Consider the following 21,400-nt stretch of genomic DNA (forward strand, 5'->3'; position numbering starts at 1 on the left):
GACCCTGCCTGCCTCTCCAGACCCCCTTAAGCGCCTCTGCATCCACTGTCTCCAGCTGCATGGGCCTCTTCTGTCCCTTGACCTGACCAAGTTCATTCTCACCTCAGGGCCTTATCCAGCTGCTTGTTACTGCCTCACAGTTCCTGATGGTTATTTCCTATCCGCCTCACTAAAATTCAGGCTCCCTGAGAGCAAGAACCGTCTGGCTTATTACCTACCATGGACTCAGGGCCCAGAAGAGTTCCGGGCATGTAGTAGGCGGAGTGAATGGCCGGAGGCCTGGGCTGCAAGTGAGTCGTGCAGGTTGTTCAGGCTGTATATAGTGGCTGCTGGGCCACACTGGACTCACACTCGATGGGGTGCGCTCCTGTGGCCTGTAGTGGAGTCCTGGGCTTTCCATAGGTGGCTGGACAATTTCAGAGCCCACGGTTCTTGGGCCCTCTGAACTGGGTTCAGTCTCTGTGTATCCTCCTCCGCCCCCCCCACCCCATTAAGCAGTGGACACAGCTCAGTGCAGAGTCTTCACCGTGTGTTGGGAAACAAGTAGAGTGACCACCGCTTCCTCCCACTGGGTGTCTCCCCTGTCCCCACCCTGGCTTATTGGGAGGGAAGTGACCACAGGTAGGGGTGGTAGGGGCAGGGGCCCCCCTATCTCAGGACTGCAACAAAGGTCAATGCTCCCCAAGCAGGGGAAGGACCTCTCAGGACCTGAAAAGAGCACTCTGTGTCCCCAGTTCACAACAAGGGAGTGGCGTCTAGATGGAGGTCACCACTTGACCAAGGGGTTAGCAAAGCTCGGAGGTATGAGGTGTGTTCAGTGTGTAACAGTCACTGAGCAATGTCTGCTCTCAGGACATGCACTTTCCTGTATGTGTGTGTGTTTATTTTTAAGTTAGAAAATCCCTGAGGAGCCTTTAAAATCTATATACCTGGATTGGCCCTCACAGGTTCTGCTTCAGAATATCCAGGATGTTTTCCAGACACCTCCATAATGTTTAAAGCTTCCCATTTGATTCTTATGAGTATTCAAGGTTAAGAACTACTAGAGGGATTGGGACCCCAGAGCAAGCAGACAAAGGGTGGAGTGCCGATAGGGGGAAGTATGCTGAGGTAGAGCTTCAGCCACACTTCCAGTCATGAAGTTCTGGAAAATCCAATGGTTAGTGGGAGTCCCAAAAGATACACCAGGGATGTACATGCACAGAGGGAAAAACTGTAAAAAAATGTAAGAAGCAGGCAATTAGGAAATTGTAGCAAATGGTTAATAGGCTTGATATTTATAAAGAACTTTTACAGATCAATAAAAGGATGAGCACCCTCTAGAAAAAAACAGTACAGACAAGAATAGGCAATTCAAAAAGAAATACAATGGGCCGATACACTCTGGACAAGCAGGTTAGCCTCACCAATAATCAAATAAATGCAAATGAAGGCAACAAAGAGACGTTATCTTTTGCTTAGCTAATTGGTGAAGATTAAATACATGATAATACCTCATGTTGGTGAGGGTGTGGAAAAAACAGACACTATCATTCACTGGTGGGAGTGCAAATTAGTGCAACCTTTCCAGAAGGCAATTTGGCAAGGTGTGGAGCTGAGGAAGATTGCATACCCTTTTGACACAGCGTTTCCACCTTTAGGAGGATCGCCTTAGGAAATAGTCATGGATAATAATAACAGTAATAGCTAGCCTTTATTAAATGCTCCATGCCTTCCAGGCTCTGCACGCATTATGTCATCATCATCATCCCATCATCCCACTGGGTAGGAGCTATCATCACCTGTCTGACACTGATGAGGAAACTGAGGTGCAAAAAGATTAAGTCTGTGACCTGAGGACACAAAGCTGAGTTACAAAACCTGGATTTGAACCCAGGCAGTCTGAACCAGGGGCCACACTGCCCATGTCAGTGTACACTGTGTACACTGGGGTGTGCAGAGGATGCACACACTGGATGCAGCTGCAGAGCTCTTCCTCCAGGCTTATTTGTAATGGGGGAAGGGGTGGCAAGGAAGGAGGCATGCCAGAAGCCCCAAAATGGGAATTGGGTACATAAATTTGATACATCTATATGGGAGTACTATGCAACTGTGAAAAATGATGCTATCAAAAAACATGCATGTGGATGCTGAGAGGTTTTTTTTGTTTATTCATAAACAGTCTCTGAAAGAATATAAACAGAACTGAGCAAATTGGTTGCCTCCTGGAAACGCAAGTGTGTGGCTGTGGTCAGAGAAGTTTAAGAGCTGAAGTTGCTTTTTAAGCTTTCTGTCCTTCACTTCCTGAATTTCAAATCATGAGACTATATTATCTATTAAAACACATATCTATAAATATATATATACATATAACTTTTATTATAAAATCTGTTCCATGTAACTTGACTTCCTTGAAATGCTACTAAGAGTTCCAAGAAAGAAGTTCCAAGGCTCTCACTTATTTGGAGAATCATAATGAAGTCAATGAAGATACTTCTCTGTGTACGAAATGTTCCCCAACTGATTGGCTCATGGAACCCTTTTATCAAGTAATATCTGTTATCTCCCTGAATATTCATGTCCTATAGAATTAGGTTGGGCAAATGTTATTAATATTTAAGGCAAAAAAAACATGTTAGTGGCCCTGATCCCACTTTGTTAAAAGTGTATGAGAGAGAGAGAGAGAGAGAGAGAGAGAGAGAGAGAGAGAGAGTTTTATTTCTGATTACTGGATTAATGGATCATCTTTTTTCTTCTTTTACCCTTCTGTATTATTTCATTTCCTAAAATGAACAAAAGTACGGTTTTTTAACTCTACGTAACACATTTTTAAGGCCTTAGAAGCCCTTTCTCTTCATGTTCTCTGCCCCTGTACCCCACTTGTATCTACTCCCCACTTAGGAGCTCAGGGTTAGGTTCAGTGAGGGTCCCTTACATACAGCCAGGGTGGGCTGACAGTCCCTAGAGGACCCTCCCTTCTGCTGTTGAAAGAACTCTAACCATGGTCTCTGTTCCTCACGGGGAGATGAGGCTGCAGAAGCAGCAGAGCCTGCTACCAGCCTCACCCATTGTGGATCCAGGAGCCTGGACTTCAGTCCCAGCTCTGTGACTGCCTGGCTGTGTGACCTTGGTCAAGTCTCTTAACCTCTCAGTCTCATCCTCACTCCGTTAGTAATGACACTTGCCTTCTGGAGCTCCGGCAGCAAATGAGAGCTTGCCGAGAGGCAGCCCATCTCCTGTAAAGGGCGGTTCCAGTGGAAATTATTACAAACAGCAGGGAGCAGGGGCTTGCCCTCACCTTCCTGACAACAGGGCACTTTTCCCATCGCTTGCTTGCTTTCTCTTTTTTTCCCTGAGATTGTGGGTGGGGAGGGAGTGAGGTGATGAGACATGGGAGACTGAGGCATGTGGAAATCAATGATATTTGCAGCCCTGCATCCATGGTTGGGCCTGTGCCTTTCCCCACACAACTCCCCACTTTACCCCTTCACATCAGCACACCCCAAAACCACATGTGATTTTCCCAGGCCCAGCTCTGACTCTACCTGCCCCATCTTTCCAGCCCCATTCCTTCCAGCCCCATCCTTAGCTCTTTGCTAAATTGATTTGCTCAGTTGCCCAGGCTGGGGTCGCTCTTCTGGGCTCTGTGTTGTGATATCAGTGCCAGGTTATGACTCCCCTGCCAGACCCAACTTCCTGCGCGCCAGAGCCGGGCCTATCATTGTGGTCCCCTTGTGTCCTCTGGGCGCAGAATAGGCCTGCGGGTCTGGAACAGAAGCTAGACCTCACCTCTGAAGTCGAGGACACCTGCCTTTGTCTATCAACTCTGGGAAATGAGTTCGCCATTCTGAGCCTCAGTTTCACCATTTATAACAGGGTTTAATCTGTGCAGTGAACTCATGGAGTTCCTTTCATAAGCCTAATTTGTACAAATATACATGGATGTAAAGTTCTAAGCACAAAGAAAAATCCTAAGTAGTAACCACAGTGATGTCACTGCAGACCTCTGAATGCTTGTGAACTGAACTAGGAAACAACATCAGGAGGGTGGTCCCTGCCAGTGACCCTTCCTCCACTGCCCATGCTTGGCACTGCTCCTCTCACCACTTCCCTGCCTTGTACCCACAGCCACGCGGCCCAAGCTGAAGAAGATGAAGAGCCAAACGGGGCAGGTGGGTGAGAAGCAATCGCTGAAGTGCGAGGCAGCAGCGGGGAACCCCCAGCCCTCCTACCGCTGGTTCAAGGACGGCAAGGAGCTCAACCGCAGTCGTGACATCCGCATCAAGTACGGCAATGGCAGGTGAGCAGCACGCATCCCTCCTTTTCCCCAGCCTCCCCCCACCCCGAGAAGCAGGGACTTGAGCTGGGCAGATTCCAGGCCTGTGCCCTGCACCATCCATGGAACCAATCCCATTGCTCCTTTCTCACTGCACCCTATTTCCACTTGCACCTGTGGGCTCCCCCGTCTCGGCATGGTTGAAGGCAATCTGATAGTCAGTGTCACCCGTGGGGTCTCCTCTGGTCTCTGAAACTTCTCAAAGGACTTGCCACAGCATCTGCAGACATTTTCCCATCTTGAGTTGGCGAGGCAGGGCCTTCCACCATCAGGAAAGCCCAGGGGTCCGAGGGCATCTCCTCATCTCTCTCCTACTTTTTGCAGCCCCTGAGAGTTCTGCGTGACCTCTCTCCGTGGGCCCTGAGAGCCTGGAACTTCCTCTCTGGCCAGGGAGCACCCAGTCTTCCTGTCCCTCCAGAGTAGCTTACAGCCACCTCTTCCTGACTCATTTCCCTGCTCATACACCAAATTGCAAACAAAGATGATTTTAGAGGGCCTCAGCCTGTGCTCACACTGCTCTGCTGTGCTGTGTGCCCTGGATGTGCAGCCCAGACTGTGAAGGAGGGTGGGGGGGCGGGTCAGTCTGGGAGGTGCTTCAAGATCTCCACTCTCCCTCCAAGAGCAGGGAGCAAGCATAGACTCGGCCATCTGGATGGTAGTCAAGGGAGAAAACAGAAAGTTCTTTGGGAAGGTCAAAGGCTCATGGCTGGAAAAATGCTGCTTCCTAGGGGAGGAAGGGTGAGGGTTTTCAGTGTGTCCCCAGTCTATTGAGTTAGCAAGAAGTTCAGGTTGCCCCCAAATTCCCATTCAGAGGCAACCCGACTCACTGCGCTGCACTGCAAGACTGGCTCCAAGCTGGAGCGGACAATGGACAAGCCTCTGGGGCGCCTTCCTCCCGCCCTCTCTCTCCTCTCATCTGCTTCACTGACATGGCAGAAGTCAGAGCAGCGTGTGCGCCCAGGCCCTCCTCGTCACTCTCAGACATGTCCACAGTATGGCCCACCTCGTCCCCCCGTTCCCAGTCCCCAGCTCTCTGGCTCGCCGCCACTGCACACGCACAAGCACACCCCCTCAGAGTCCCCTTGTTGCCAACAAGCTCCTTTGCCTGGTGACATCAGCCCTGCTCCCTACCAACAAGCCCACGACATGGCTTCTCTCCCTCAGCCTTCCCTCCTCTTCTCCGTGTCCTCTTCCTCCTCTGGCTGTTGCCCCATATCGCCTCTTCCCCCCCAAATCTCCCCCATCAGTGTCAAGCCCAAGGACCCTCCACTCTCTCATCCTTCACTGCCCTTTGCTCTGCTGGCTTCTGCCCTGTAAATACACCCCTACACTCTATGGGTGAGGCTCCCGAGAGACCCTGCAACCCCAGAGCTCCTGGCCTCCAGGTCTCGGCCTCTGGCGTGGCTGCCACCCGCTCCCTCGCCCCATGACCCCCCTGTTGCTCCTCTCATGCTTCAGCCATTCTCTCCCAGTCACCATTTGTGCTGGAATTTTCCTGTCTTTTGGACTTCACTTCTCTTTTCCTTCCCTCTCCACCTGCAAATGGTGTTACCCACTCATTTCTGATGACCAGCAAGTCTCTATCACTAGTCAGTGGCTTTATTTTTAGCCCGAGTTCCAGACCCATCTGCCAGCTAAACACTAGATGCAACCCTGAGAGATACCCCACAGGCATCTCTGAGTCAGGTTGCCCCAATCTAGCCTTCCCCAGCTCTCCAGGCCCTGCCTTGTGCACCCCCCATCAGGGGGCTCCCCTCTCGGCTGTGGCCGCTGCTCAGCATCTGCCCCATGCCATCCCCTCCAGGGGGACACACGCTGGAGCGAGGCACCTTCTCCCTGCCCTACTGCTACTTTACTTGCTCTCCCTGCCATTAGCCTCTTCTGTCCCACTCCTGACCTTTTCTGGGCCACAGGCCCTTGTGAGTGTGTTACTGTATCTAACACGTACATGTGAATATTAGACTTCCTGCCAGAGACCAGAGCTCCGCCAGTGAAGGGGACAGGCACAGTCGCTCCCTTCACAGAGCTTCTGGTCTGGCCCCTAGTGTAGAAGCCAGTAAAAGCCTCAGCCCTTTCTTCAGGAAAAAAATGGACCTTGTACTCCTGGCTTTGACTGCCAGTCTAGAGTTCACAGAGTCACTGGACCCATGACCCTGACGAGATGATCTTCATAGCGGGGACACATACCCTATCATCCACTCAGTTCCTTGACACAGCTGGAGAGCTGTCGTGCCAGGTTCAGCCCAGGCCTTGGGGCCCTTCCGACTCTCCTCTCTGTAAGTCACCACCCCACTGTTCCCTCACCTTCTGTTTCTTAGTCTTTCTTTCATGACCGTGGACTTGGGCCCAGGCTTTTCCCTGTGTGGCAGCACCCTCAGTGTCTCTTGTTAGTGGCAAAGTTCTCCAAAGGCCATCTTAAATGCTGCATCCTCTGGGACACCTTCGTGAGCCCTCAAGGCAGCGCTCGTCACTTCCTCTCCTGGTGTCTTAGACAATTTCAGTACATTGTCAGGGACCTTCTTCCTAGCATGAGAAAGCCTCATTGACTGCGTGCCCCCACACATTCCCTTCTCCCCTGTGGCCCGGCGCAGGAGGCCCAAGCTTGGTGTTGAGTTATGGGACTCCTGCAGCTTTGCCCTCCTCTCCTGAGCAGTGGGTGATCCTGGGACCAGGCAGGTGCCTTTGGGTTGACCTTGACTTTGAGCCAGCTACTGACCTCTGGACTCCTCTGACAGATGGGTCACCCAGCCCAGGATCAGGGCCTGGTCAGTCTCCTCCTGGGTCTTGGAGATCCCCAACTACCCCTCACCCACTGCCTGTCAGGACCTTGTCCCAGCAGCTGCATTTCTGAAACTTCTTTGCTTTCTTATCCTGCCCTTGGGCTCTGAGCTGATGAGCTAGAAGAGTGGGTCGTGATGGAGAACTTGTGATTCCCCATGGACTGATTCCCTGGGAACCCCTTGAGGAGATCGGGCATCTCCATACATATGCCCCTGCATCAGGGCCTTCCCTGCCATGGGGCCAGAAGTCTCCTGTCTTGCAGAATCCTCTCTATCCTACTGCCCACTCTCTGGACCCCTCTGTACTCTGTCTGCCCAGGCCACACTCTGCCTTGCCTGCAGAGACCCCCTTCCCAGCAGTGCTGTCAGTCTCTGGGGCCCCTGCTCTGAGGTACCTAACTCAAGCCTTTCTGTGCCAGGAGAAAGCTGCCCCCCATGCCCTGGGCATGGAGCCCTCCCCTGCAGAACCGTGTGTTCCCTTATTTATGAGGGACAGGCTGGAACAGGCCCCTCAGGCAGGCAGCAAGAGGAAGGCGCTGAGGAAAATGTGCGGACGGGTGGAGGACACGGCCGCCCAGAGCCCGTCCCTGCCAGCAGAGAACTGGCTGAGGAAGGAAGGAGGGGCGTCCATGGCAGGGGCAGGTTTAGGTCAGGACCACACTGGGCATGCCGGAAAGGCAGGAGAGAGTCCTCAGTCCTTGGGGCATTCGACTGGATCTAGAGTGAGGAGAAAACTTTGTGGTGGCTGCCACTCCTGGGCCTAAGCAACCCAGAGCATCCCACCAGCCGCAGTGACCCCAGAGCGTCTTTTTCAAGTCTGGGGCCCACCTCCCTGGTGCTGGCAAGATCAGCATACAGCTGGTAAACCGAGATGCCTGTAGCCAGCAAGCCTAGGCATTTGTTTCTGTCTCCTTGCCTCTTCGGGTTCCTCAAAGGGGAGGTGTGGCCCTGAGCCTCCTTTCCACAGGTCCCAACTTCCAGTGAGAAGCCCTTCAGTCCAGTTCTAGTTTTTATCTCTTCAGACAATCTGTGCACCCAGCTCTGCCTGGTGCTACTATGTCATGTAGGGAAAGCACCTTTGAATTCAGCTGTGGGTCAGGGAGGCTCTGGCTATGTGTCCCCTGTATCTTTTTTTGTTTTTGTCCCCTGATCTTAACCCCTTCAGATGACCCCCTCCTCTGCTCATCTGGGGTCAGGGAAGAGCTGGTGGCTAGAAAGTGAGAGAAGCCTGGACTTGGGTTAGCTGGGCTTTGTGGCATCTAATTAGGCTGGAGCCAGGAAGGAGATGCTGTCTCAGCTGGAGGGGCCTCCAGGGCTCTGTTTAATGAAGGGAGCAAACTTGAATTGACAGAAGAGGCCTGTAGGCAGAGACCAGACCAAGGAGACAGTCTTGAACCGGGGCAAGGTAGGGGGAGGGAGGCTGGCAGCTGTCACTGTAGCGTACACAAGGACAGTGCCACAGCAACAGGGCCCACTAACAGGACAACCCCCTGGAGCTTTGTTTGGGAGACATTGGAGTAAGGAAGTCTGGGAATAGACCCCCGCCCCCAGGCAGACGTGGAGCCCAGGAGAGGGGTCTCCAAGCACAGCCCCGGTAGGGAGATGGCTGAGTTTGCTGTCTCCCCAGGACCTCTGGGTGACTGCTGCTCACCCCCTGCCCTCCACTCCCACCAGCTTCATGGCTGTTTTACATCACTGGCTCAGGAATGGGCAGTTCTGCTCCCCTGAATCCTGTTCACCAGCCCTCCAACCCACCACATGTATTCTGGGAACCTGGTTTTTTAATTCCAAACTAAAAATAGGTAGTTATGGCATAAAGAAATTTTAGTGCTATTCCTTCTTAACCCCTGGGGGCCACCTTGAGATCCCCGGCTTACTCTTGGCTTAGATTGCCCCCAGAATACCTGGTGAGAGGGAGGCCTAGGAAGTATACACAGGCCCTCGGAGCCCAGGCACCTTAGGGTAGGTTCAGGGAGACTCTGGGATGGAAGGAGAAGTTGCGCAGGGTTTTCTGAAAGAAGAGGGAAGCAGGGCCAGGTACCCTGGAGTCGCCACTGTGCTGGAATCCCTGCCCAAACCTGGCCCTGCAGCCCCTGACCTGCGGGGACTGGGTCCAAAGCCCTCCACAGTGGGCGACGGCCTAGCTTCGCACTTCAGGAGAGTCTGCGTGCTGCTGAGAGGCCGCTGCCCTCACCAACACCAGCTCCTCATCAGCTCTACCTTTGCCTTGCTGTGTGTCCTAGGCCAGCCTGGAAACCCCTCTAGGACTCAGTTTTACCATTTGTACGCCCTGTTCCTCCCCAGATTATTCATGAGGGTCAAGTCAGGCCATAGGATAGAATCTCTTTGTTCCCGAGGCATCCAAGCTCCCAGCACACAGAAGGCACTCCTCTATGTTGAGTGAAAGAAGGAAGAAAAAGAGAGGCCACGGTATCCCAAAATGTCAGGGCTGCTGGGAAGCCAGAGGAGAGGTGTGATGGGGACTGGGAGGCTGGGCACAGTTACCATGGGAACCTGCTAGAAGGGCAGCTCTCCCAGGTACGGGGGAATAGGCCTCTACATCTGGAGAGACAGGCTACCACTTCTCAGGGAAGGCCAAGGTTCTGGCGAGCCAGTGACTGCGCCTCTGGGGGTGAGCGGGACACGGGCACTGAAAGAGGAGGAGGGAAGGTGTCATGTGACTTCCTAAGGGACCTTTTTTCCGGCCCTGGCAAGGCTGTGAGGATTCTCAGATTTACATGGTCCCACCCTGGGTGCTCCTGAGTGCCCAGGCCTTCCTCCTGCTCCAGGGACTTAGCATTCCAGCTGGACCCCAGAGATGGCTGATCTGAGGGAACCTGCACCCCATTCACCCTGCAAGGCCATGTGGCTTTGCAGGGAGACATGACCTCTGGGTGACTGCTGGGGAGCCACAGCCAGCCTGGGCCCTGGCTCATGCCTCTCCCTCTCTCTTCCCTCCCTAACCAGAAAGAACTCACGACTACAGTTCAACAAGGTGAAGGTGGAGGACGCTGGGGAGTACGTCTGCGAGGCCGAGAACATCCTGGGCAAGGACACGGTCCGTGGCCGGCTCCACGTCAACAGTGGTAGGTGGTCCCCCAACTCAGGGAGGGGCCCTACCAGGGTTCGGCAGGGTGGGCCACTTGCCCCCCAAGCCTGGGGAGGCCTGCACATGAACCATCTTGCACTTGACTCCTGTCCCTCCTGCTGCTGCCATATCAAGCCCTGAGATCTGGGCCGATTCAGAGAAATGCAGTCAAAGCATAAATGTTTAGCTTTGTTATCTGGGCCTGGAAGAGCCGCCAGCTCTCATTTTAAATACCCTGAAAACTAAATATTTTGAAATCAAGAGGTGGGGGTAGGGGAGGATATTTTTAGAAGGCAATTATGGGAGGCTGTGCTGCCAGGAGCGGGGCTCTGGGGAGAGGCAGGCCCGGGGCGTGTGAGCCAACTGCCTGTTGCTGTTGCTTTGCTGGGTGCCGCAGTGCAGGCAGCCGTCTCCACAGGGACATGGGGGGAGGCTGGGGTCCCTGGAGGCAGCCTCTGTTCAGCGATGACTGGGCCCTCCCCCACAGATCATCCTGTCCCTTGAAGACCTGCAGGATCAGGGCCTCCAGGTGCCCCCTTGGATACCCGTGTCCACAGCATGGCTCAGCATCAGCATGGAGACCTCTGTCCTCTCAGACCATGGTGGTTTCCCTTGACAGGAAAGTCGCCAAAGCTGCCTGTCCTCTGGTGGCCTCCCCTCCAGTCTAGCTGAGAACTCCAAACCCCACAAAGCTCTTTCCTCCTCTGAACACCCATAGACTCAGCCCGCTATTCTGCTAGCTGGTTACTGGGGTTCTCTTCCATTCATTCCCCTCTCCAGAGTCTAATCCTGTTTGTCTTCACCTGCCCTTATTTCCAGCCCCTAACCCACTATGCCTTTAACCCAGCCTTGCATAGAGAATTTGGAACATTCGCTGCTGTGGGACCCTCCTAAAACAACTCTGCTCAAACCCTGTCTGTCCCATCTTGTGAGGGATCCCCCGATTCTCCCAGCTTCTCAGACTCCTCTGTCCCCCTGACCACTGTATCTAATAGCTCTGAGTATCCTCGTTCGTCTTCTTTCTGGATCTTTTTCACACCTGTTCCTTCCATTTCAATCCCACCTCTGGGGCAGCCCTGACCCAGGCTGTATGACTACTCTTCTGACCAGAGCAATGTCACCCAATATGCTGTCATCCTGCCACACCCCCACTCCGGAGCCTCTGAGCAGGTGCTTCGTCCCACAGCAGCCCGTCTCCCGCCAGGCTAGTCCAATGCCTCCGGTCCTCGCTGCGGCCCACCCCTTACATCCTCACTCTTTCGTTACATTCTTAGGCTTCCTCCTATGTCATCTGTCCAGGCGGCGTTGTGCTCTGGCCACGCCAACCCACTGATGTCACTCCCAGCTCCGGCTAGTGGAGCTCTCAGTAGACTAAGAGTAGTCCTGCGTCCTCTAGAATTCCAGCCCTAGAGCTTGCTTAAGCTCCCATCCCATTAGTGAACTGTCCCCGTGAGGGCAACCTCCCCAGGGGAATTGTGTGCCCGGGGCAGGAGGGCAGGGAGGAGGCTTTCCCTGGGAGTTACACTAATAACTACTATTTACTTAGCGCGCTCTGTGCCAGGTTCCGCATCATCTCCTGAGCCCTTATTGAGGTCCCTGGTGTATTTTATAAATTGAGATTGATGCTCAGAGAGGCTAAATATTCTGCCTAAACTCAAACAGCTAGTTCGTGATGGAGCTGTACAACATACAGTATGCCAGTGACCGGGGCCTTGTCTGGCCTGTTTACCACTCTGGCCTCAGGGCCTAGCATAGTTCCTCACTCACCATAGGTTCCTGACCAATATCATATAAAAGGTCTTACTACCTGCTCCAAGGCTTTTTCTGACTCCCCCAGACCCCAGACTGCGTGTGGTTGCAGTTGGAGTACCTGGGCCTGCCCCACCCCAGTCTGTCCCATGAACCAAGCTGGGTTTACAGTACCCTCCACCTCTAGCCATAGTGGACGTTCTCAGATCCTTTGGATTTGAGGTTTCCTGTTTTATTACTCAAGACTTTCTTGGTTAGAACTGACTTGGTTAAGTCAGTGAGAACCCAACTTAGAACTACCTTGAGGAGTTTATTTATTGGTTTATGAACTGAGAAGTCCAGAGGTAGAGCTGGCCCTTGACATGACAGAGTCTAAGAACTCAGAGTGTGGCTCAGGACGCTCTGTCCCACTGTGTAGGGTGCCACTGTAAGATGGAGAATAGATGGGGAGAAGAGGCCAGGGCCTCAGACAGCCCCAGGTTTAATCACCCCCGCCCCCTTCCATCACCCAGGGAAAAGAGAGAGCTCTGTCGCTGCAGCTAGTCATGTAAGCCTCTGAGAGGAGTCTCGCTGACCCCGCGAAGGTGCCCAGCCCCTGTGCTCAGGGATATGGGTGCCATCCTCACCAGGTCTGCGTGTGTGCAGAGGGGGTATTAAAAGGCCGAGCACAGCAAGTGATGGCCCTGGCAGAACTGTGCAGGGGCACTTCCCTAGAGGGGTGCTGTCAGCAAAGGAAGAGGGGGAAGCTATGGGCAGGAAGCCACTGTGCCCTCCCTCCTGGGGCTCAAGGCTGGGGATAGTATTTGTGAGGCACCTCTCCACATAAAGACCTCAGACCCCACCACCCTCCGCCATGTTCTCATTAGGTAGGAAGTGGAGAGTGGAGTTACGGGCTGGACCCTGAGGGTTTCCCAAAAGTGCCCCTGACCTCTTGGCCCTCCGGCCTGGCAGGAAGGCAGCAGAGCAGAGTGGTAGAAAGAGTCCAGAGCTTTGGTCTTGTCCAGTTCTGTCCTGCAACCCTGGGTGAGAGACTCCTCCTGCTTTGTCTGTGGTTTTCCCAGCTGAAACTGAGCTAGATGATCTCTAAACCCCACCCCACCCCACCCCACCCCAGATTCAGAGAGTCTGAGTTTGATGTTAAGGCTGACATCCTGTGCACCCAGCTGCTGCCGCCACCACCACCACCGCACATGCATACACATCGACATCACACACGCACGCACACACACAAATACTTTACACACTTCTTCAGCCCCTGGCAGGCAAGAGTCTACCCTTGGTGTGGAGAGGTGAACAGGATCACCACCAGGGACCAGGAAACCCCCACTGGGGAAATTTTCCCACATAGATGCCCAGGCCCTGTTTATCCATGGAACCCAGAAGACCTGCAGCAACCGCGCCCTGGGGAGGGGGTGGAGGGCGGGTAGCGGGCAGCTGTGCCTGCCCCCTCTGACTCATCACAAGGTGGGTTGGCTTGGCCCCGCCTAGGCCCCAGGGAAGCCAGGGCTCGAGGGGTGGGGCAGCCAGAGAGGCCATGGAGGGGGGTAGGGGGACAACAAGGGGCAGCAGGTTGCCTGGGGTCACCACTGCAGCCTTGTCTAAGTACTGCTCTATCCCAGTGGACACACGGAACGGACCCTTCCTGCAATTCACAGCTCTGCCAACTCGAAGAGGCTTCCTGCTCCCCTGAGTTGGCTGGGAGGAGGCGGCTGCGAAAAGTTTGTGTTGCTTCTAGCAAAGTAATCAGCTTGGTCCAACTACTTCTGAGTTAAACAACCAGCTGCCTCATCTCCAGGTGAAAGAGACCTTGGGAATGTCCCAGGGTGACTGTGCCAGTCCCAGGAGGTGGGACTGGGCCTCTCTTCTCCCTAGAGGGCAGAAAGGTTTGACCTGGGTTGTCTCAGACACATGGGAGCCCTGGGGAGGCCTTCAGGGCCTGCCCCTTACCTGGAGACCTAAAAAGCTTAGCTGTTGAGTCAGGCGCACACATGTGCTCTCCTGCACACATCCAGCAAGGCCTACTCAAGCAATACCCTATTCTGAGTTTGGGGGAGTCACTGTCTTGACTCTCAACCAAGTCTCTCAAATGGCTGGAAGTCAAAACCTGAACTCAGAGTGTCTACCTGTTCTAACACAGTGAGGAGGAAGGCCGGGGTCACCAGTGGGAAAGGGGACACACTGGTTAGGTGGAAGGGGAACCTGGATAGATGAAGACACATCAGCAGAGGCCTTGTCCCTGGCAGAAGGGAGAGAATCTCGCCGCATCTGTTCAACCTCCCAGTCCACACTCACTTTTCAGGGGCCCAATAAACACACAAACACTGAGACATCAAAGGCTGATAAAGGCTTCTTGGGTTTACCTTCCCAATTTTTTGAAATATAATTTACCATTAAATTCACCCTTTTTTAAAAAATATACAATTAACCATCACCACTGATTCTAAAACATTTTCATCACCTCAAAAAAACCCATCCCTGGGCCTCCCTAGTGGCACAAGGGGTTAAGCACCACATATGAAGCAATCCGCAGCCTCTGCAGCACGAATTTGATCCCCGGCCAGCCAGGGAGCAACCCACATGGCTCAGCAGACCTCTCCTGTCTCCCCCGCTGCTCCCCTCAGCAGTGTATTTCAGTGAATCCGCCTGTTCTGTTCCCCACTGTCTCTGGTGAATCCTCTCACCCCCGCATCTCTGGCCTGTACCCCAGCTCTTGTATGCATCAATAAATAAATAAATCTTAAAAAAAAAATCCATCCCCACTAGCAATCATTCCCCATTTCTTCCACCCCCTGGCAACCACTAATCTACTTTCTACCTCTATGGATTTTCCTGTTCTGGACATTTCATAAAAAGAATCATGCAATATGTGGCCTTTCGTGACTGACTTCTGCTTCACATATGCTCTCCGTGCTCATCCATGTTTTACATGTGTCAGTTCTTTGTTCCTTTTTGTGGCTGCATCATATCCTACTGTATGGATGGACCACACTATATTTATCCATCCCTCAGTTGGGTGGTTGGGTCATTCAGGTCATCTCCACATTTTAGCTGTCCGGAATAATGCTGATGCGAACATTGATGTGCCAGCTTTGGTGGGCATGCGTTTTCAGTTCTCTGGGCTCTGTATCTAGGAATGGGCTTGCTCTGATGACATGGAGTGATTTGGTAGCTCTGTGTTTAATTTCTTGAAGAACAACTAAACCGTGTCCAACGTGGTTGCACCATTTTCCATTCTCACCTGCAGCAGGTAATAATCACCATTTGTTATTATCCATCTTTTTGATTCTAGCCATCCTGTTGGTATCTCGCTGTGGTTTTCATTTTCATCTTCTTTTCCACCTCCCAGGAATATTTGCATTTCCTAGCAACAATGCCTCAATCCACAGAAAGACCTCAGCAGCAGCCAAGGATACCAGACTAGCCCCTGCAATGGTAGCAAAAGCCTCCTTCCTCTAAAGAATCAGATGCTCATTTGCTCATTATAAATACTTGTAAATATTTGTTAAGCTATGACAGGCCAGGCACTATGTATGCTAGACCCTGGGCTTCACTGGTGAGTGAGACAGACTAAGCCCCTGCCCAAGAACCTGCATTGTAGTGGATGAGCTGAGCTTTAAATCACTGCTACAATGAGTCGTCTAATTGTGCCTGTGTAAAGTACTCCAAATACAAGTGTGCAAAGCTAAAAGAAGGAGTAAAGGAGGTAGCTGAGAAGCACTTCTGAGACACTGATATTCTAAAAGGCCTGAGCAGGAAGGCACCTGGCTTGTTAGGGAAGCTGGGCTAAGCTGGTGTGGTCCAAATATACCAAACTAGAGGGATGGGACCTGGAGCAGGAGGCGGTGCGGTCCTAGACCTAGGGGGTTGACTCGAGTGCATGAGGAAATCACTGGAGAGTCTTGACCTCAGAAGCAGTTGACCCAATTTACATGAAGACCCCTTTGGCAACTGTGAAGCAGTGAGGCGAGAGAGGAAGGGAAGAGTTGGGGCAGGAAGACCAGTGAGGAGGCTGCTATGGTCATCCAGGGAAAGAGGCCCTGGCAGCCTGTGCTGGGGAGACAGTAGTGAGGAGGAAATGGAGCCCGGTGAGGAGGTAGAGGCAGCCCTCCAGTTGGTAGCTGTGGGGGACAAGGGATGAGAAATCAGAGATGGCCTCTAGGCCTCTGGTTTGTGCTGTTCGTTCCCTGAGATGGTTGAGACAGGAGTGAGAAGCTGGAGCAGATGAGTGGGAGCTGAATTCAGGGTGAGGGTCACCCCAAGGTCAAGGGAGCAGCCGACTCTCCAACTTAGTGGTCATTTGTCACCTTCACTCCCAAACTTGGGAGAACACGGTGAAAAAATGCAGATCCTTTGACAAGGGAATGTAGACGTGGTGCCTTGGGGGCCCCATGTGCTGGGACAGCCTGCGCGCACGTCTTCTGTGTGGAATCTTCCCGGTGTGAGGCGCCACCACCAGCAGGGTTGGAGTGCAGCTATGTGAGAAGCTCTGCCTTCATGCAGGGGTGGCTTTGAGGTACTTCTTTCTGAGGTATAAGGCCCGTCGTCACTCTCCCCACACCCGCCACAGCAGGCTTCCCTCGTTGTGCTCCCTTTTTTGCCCTCTGTGGCCCCAGGCCCACACGGTTCTGGCAGCCCAGCTGGAGCCCCATCTTCCTTCAGGAGCCATCCTCTGCCTCCCTCGGCCTCAGTGAGCGCGGACACGTGTGGAGACAGGCCCAAGCGTGCCGCTATGGTCCCTGCCCCATCCTCGCTGCTGTCACCGCTCACTCAGCCCAGCATGCAGCAGATTTTGCACTGTGACTGCAGAGGGGACCAAGCTGTGCTGAGGTTTCTCTGATTGAGGCCTGTGGTCCACATCGTGTTTGCACCTACATGCTTATGTCCAGCCTTTGTGCTGACATGTCCTTCCACGAGGGACTGAGTGGCTGGCGAGAATGCTCAGCCAGGCATCGGGAGGCCTGGGGCGGGGTCACAGCACAGTGTCACAACACTCTCTCCTCACTCCTCCTTGGCTGTGTGCCCCAGAGACAGGACAGCCTCTAGGGTCCTCTCAGCAACGGGATTTTACAACTTGCAGACAGGGTTACTTCAACTAGTTCTCTTATCTGTCCCTTTCTAAATTCCTGGGTCTCTCTGACCCCAGAAGGAGGGCAGAGAGCAACGGGAGGCCTCCTCTCCTGGCCAGCTTGTGGGTCCCAGCTGGACTTAGGGACAGAGCAGGAGCAGGAGGCCTGAACAGGGTGGGGCTCCAGGGTGCCAGCGCAGCAGCAGGCATGATGTGGAGGGGAAGGTGGGAGCTGGCCCTGCCCGCTGGGTTTTATCAGCGAGCTCCTCAGACATATACAGAGGCCGGGCTGTGTATACACTCCCCATCCCCACGCTCCATCTGTCTCCACACATGTCTAAACACTGCAGGCGCCAAGTGCCTGCCCTCCTCCTCCTCTCTCCCCCATTACTGTGGGGGGTGGTAGAGACGCAACACCCCTGAGGAGATGGGACCATCCAGTGTAGGATGGGGCCAACTCAGTCAGGAGGCTGCTGCTGGTGGGAGCAAGGGGCCCTCAGAACCCCAGAGTCTGAGGAGGGGAGCAGCACCCTGTGTCTGGCTGTCTGATCTGGATACACAACCTTGGGGGTTGGCTTACAAATGGAAACTGTCATTGGGGGCTAGAGTTTACACTTGAAACCAGTTTTCTGGATGCCAGCCCCTGTGGGGGAACAGAGCTTCCATTATTTCCGTTGAGCAAATGAATCTAGTCCATCAGGTATGCAGTCTGGGGCCTTAGCCTAAAACCCTGATCTTGCCCTTGCCAAGTCTCCACATCCCAGCTGCCCCCCAATCCCTTCTTTCCAGTAGCCAGATGCCCCAAATTTATAGCCAGGGCTGTCCAAGGGCTGGAGACTCCCCGCAGAGGCAAGAGCTGACTAGGTGGCAGAGCGGGGAGTCACCTGGAGGGCAGGTGTGAAGAAGACCTTTATGGTAGTCCCCAGATACCTGGAGCCAGCCAAGCTCTGGGACCAGGGCTCACCCCACACTCTCCCTCAATCTTAGAAGATGACAGTGTCCAAAATGTGCCATTGTCCTCAAAGCCCACCTCCATCCTGGCCCTCCAGCCCCTACGAGAGCGCAGGCAGTGCCAGGCAGAGCAATGTACATGTCTTCTCCCTACACCTCTGTGACTGTTCCCACACAGACTCTTGTGTTTCATCTACCTGTAGTGGAGCCCCCAGAAAGTCAGACAAGGGCCTGAGCTGGGCCCTTATTCCAGTAGGGCAAGAGTTTCTGCTCACTCTCATCCCCTGCAAAGAAAGTCCTCCTGGCCTTTGGAGGTTGGCCCAGCCAGGGGCAGGATGGTGCTGGCAGATGAGAAGAGCTTGCCACAGCCTCCCCTTGGGTGTTGACCACTGGGAGGGCCACCAGACCTTCCCTCCCCAGCCGTCCCTGCAGCCTCTAATCCTTTAGCTTGAGACAGGCCATGAAGGAGGTGACTGTTGGGGCTCAGAGGTGGTCTCAGCGGCTCACTGGCACATGTCTCTCCTACCTCCAGTGAGCACCACCCTATCGTCCTGGTCGGGGCACGCCCGGAAGTGCAACGAGACAGCCAAGTCCTATTGTGTCAATGGAGGCGTCTGCTACTACATCGAGGGCATCAACCAGCTCTCCTGCAAGTAAGTGGGCAGTGGGGGCATGTGTGGGGGGCAGAGTAGGGTGAGAGAGGCGGGCCAGAAGTGGGGGGCTCTAGGAAAAGTGGGCATCAAGCCACAGGTAAGGGGTCCCCAAAGGGTGTAGATAGAGACATTCACCCCCCTCCCTAGGCCATTCCTGGAATACAGGGAGATGTAAGCTCTTAAAGGGCTCAGGGGCCTCTGCGGTCCCAGTTTTCTAGGCCCCTACCAACCCCATCTCCTGAGGACCACCCTTTCACCAACACCTTTTAGGGAAATGGGGATGCCAGTGTATGCCTGAGGCATTGGGCACTATCCCTGCTCTCGCCTCTGTCCACCTAACCCCCTCCGCCATCTCGCAACAACTCTCCCAACTTTGTTCTGATGAACACTTTCCCAGGTGTGTCTCCTGCAGTGGGATCCTGGCAGCCCAGGCACGGCTCAGGTTCCAGGACCGTGGTAGCCAAGGGGCCCTTGTGGCCTGCAGAAGAAATAAGGGCTCTTTCCCTGGCTCACCTCAGGACCTGGCTGCTCTCCCTGCCCAGCAGGACCCCAGGGTCAGCTAGGCCCTGCGGCTGCCTGTACCACCTCGGTCCCTAGGGGACCTCCTCTCTGGGGAGTGGAAGGACACCACCCTGGGTATGGCCTAATGGGGGAGGCCAGGGTTGAAGAGAAGTGCAAGTCAGGGTTTAGAGCCTCCCCAAGGGCCAGAGAGTGCTCTTCAGCAGCCCCTCCTAGGGGCTTAGAACCACAGTTCCCCTTAGCAAGCAGCAGGTGAAGTCGTCCTGAGGAAGGGCTTGTTCAGGCCCAGCCAGAGCTCTGGACAACCACGGGACCCCCTTCACGATTTTCTGGTGGGTGAACAAGGAGGGTTGGGGGAGCTTGGTGAGGAAATAACAGGTTCTGTCCGGATCCTGAGTAAGAATGGGCGGAGGGCCTAGTTGACATCTTCGGGTGTTTGAAGCAGCTCCAGCGTAGGGCGTGACAAGGTGCCAAAGTCGCCCCATTCCCATGGCATCTGGGAAGAAGCCCGGAGTAGTGATGGAGATTCAGAGAGTCATCTACCCTTACCACAGACAAGGTCAGATTCAGCTCTCCTGGGCTCTCCTGCCTCTGGGCAAACTGCAGAGATTTGTCTCCCTCCCTACTCCAGCCTTGAACAAAGAGCCCTCCACTGTGGTGATGAGGGGCCCTGCCTCTTCCACGCTCCCATTCCCTCCCACAGCTGGCCTCTTCTGCTGGTTTCCTCCCGACCCACCCTTTACCTGCTGCCATCTCCTTCCCGACCTTTCCCTACCTGAATCTCAGGGCACAGTCCCAACAGCAACAGCGGGTCCCCCTGGGAGCTTCTCAGCCCAGACTCAGCCCTTCACCCATCCCCTCCTTCTGCCTCTAGGAGGCTGCCACTCCAGTGCTGCACACCCTGGGAAACATCCTGGCATTGAAAATGCTCTGAGCTCTTTGGACTAGATCTCCTGGAAATTCACGAGGGTTCTGGAATATCTCACAGAGATGGCCCAGCCCTGCAGCCCCCTCTTCTTATCCTCTCAGAACACACACACGCATACACACACACACATACACACACACACACACACACAAACACTCACCCCAGGACTCTCCTCTTCTCTGATCCCTTTGGCCCCTGAACCTTGAAGGGATCCAGCATTGTCACGGAGGCCAGCCTGGGCTCCCAGCAAAGAAGGTTCAGCCACCAAAAACAGGTTCCAGGGCTCAAGGGGTCCAGAGGACCCAGTGCTCCAGTGCAGTTTAATGTGAGAAAGGGAGTGGTGGGCTCTGTGGTCACCGGAGAGCTCTACTAGCCAGGCTGAACCCCAGGAACCTCTAGGTGGCCCCTCCCCAGCTAAATCTAAGAGGAGCAGAGGGTAGGAGACTGAGCCATTGTGAAGATGATAACCTGTGCCCCCCCCCAACCAGGGCCACTGGGGTTCACTGCTTAGAACTTGAACTTGGTATCTACACGCACCACGTCCCCATCCCAGCCCATCAGGGTCTCCCTCAGCCAGGGCTCTGGAACCACGTTCCCTGACTCCCTGAATGCTCAGGGGAGAGGGGTGTTCCTGGTGGTGACAGCGTCAGGAGGGCAGGTCTTCAGAGCTGTGCTGGAGAAGGGCAGGGGGCGGGGGCAGGGCAGAACCCAGAGGCCATGCTGGGGGTGGGTGAGCTGGGAGGGAAGGGGGGCAGGCCTCTTGGGGTTCCTGCTAACACCTGAATGAAATGAAAAGAAAAGAATTTAGGGAACGGAACTCACGTCTTACCATTTGTGCTGTTTGTTTACTTTTTTTTTAATTTTTTTGCATTTCCGCTTAGCTTGGATAATGAAACTAGACTGGTCAGTTTCATTCCAGTTTCTATAAAAATCAGTTTTCCTTCCTGGTTTTCTGACACTTGTTGTTGTGTATTGGTTCAGAGCCCTGCGTGAATGTTGGGAAGCAGGCACACTCCGTCCCTCCTGTTTTTCTGGAATTCAGAGCCAAACGAAAGTGTCTCTGATACTGAATTTTGTTTCAAAAAAGAAAACTTAGGGGGATTTGCAAATGGGGGTGACTGTCTCCTGTCTGGGCCAGACAGGGGCCCCTGCACTTCCTCTTGCTGCTTTCTCCTCCTCTCTCCGTGTTTTTGTAGAGCACGGTTGGTGCGTGACTCTTGGGGACTGGTTCAGGGGATGATGACAGAACAAGTCTCTCTTTCCAGCCCTGTGCACATACCAGTGGCATGCCTCCCTTTCCCATCAGCTCATCTCCATGCCCCCTCATGTTCAGGTGACCCCCACACGCCATC

General features: G+C 53.9%; 1 protein-coding gene across 1 annotated transcript in view; it reads left to right on the forward strand.

The window, feature by feature from the left end:
* Positions 1-21,400, forward strand: part of NRG2 (neuregulin 2) — a 244,816-nt gene that overhangs the window by 206,179 nt on the left and 17,237 nt on the right. Inside the window, 3 exon segments of the mRNA XM_054694326.1 lie at positions 4,108-4,279; positions 10,063-10,181; positions 18,481-18,601. Coding sequence (XP_054550301.1) covers positions 4,108-4,279; positions 10,063-10,181; positions 18,481-18,601 — 412 coding nt within the window.

Source organism: Talpa occidentalis, unplaced genomic scaffold, assembly GCF_014898055.3.
Source record: "Talpa occidentalis isolate TD23 unplaced genomic scaffold, MPIMG_talOcc4v2.1 talOcc4.13, whole genome shotgun sequence".
Taxonomy (NCBI): Eukaryota; Metazoa; Chordata; class Mammalia; order Eulipotyphla; family Talpidae; genus Talpa; species Talpa occidentalis.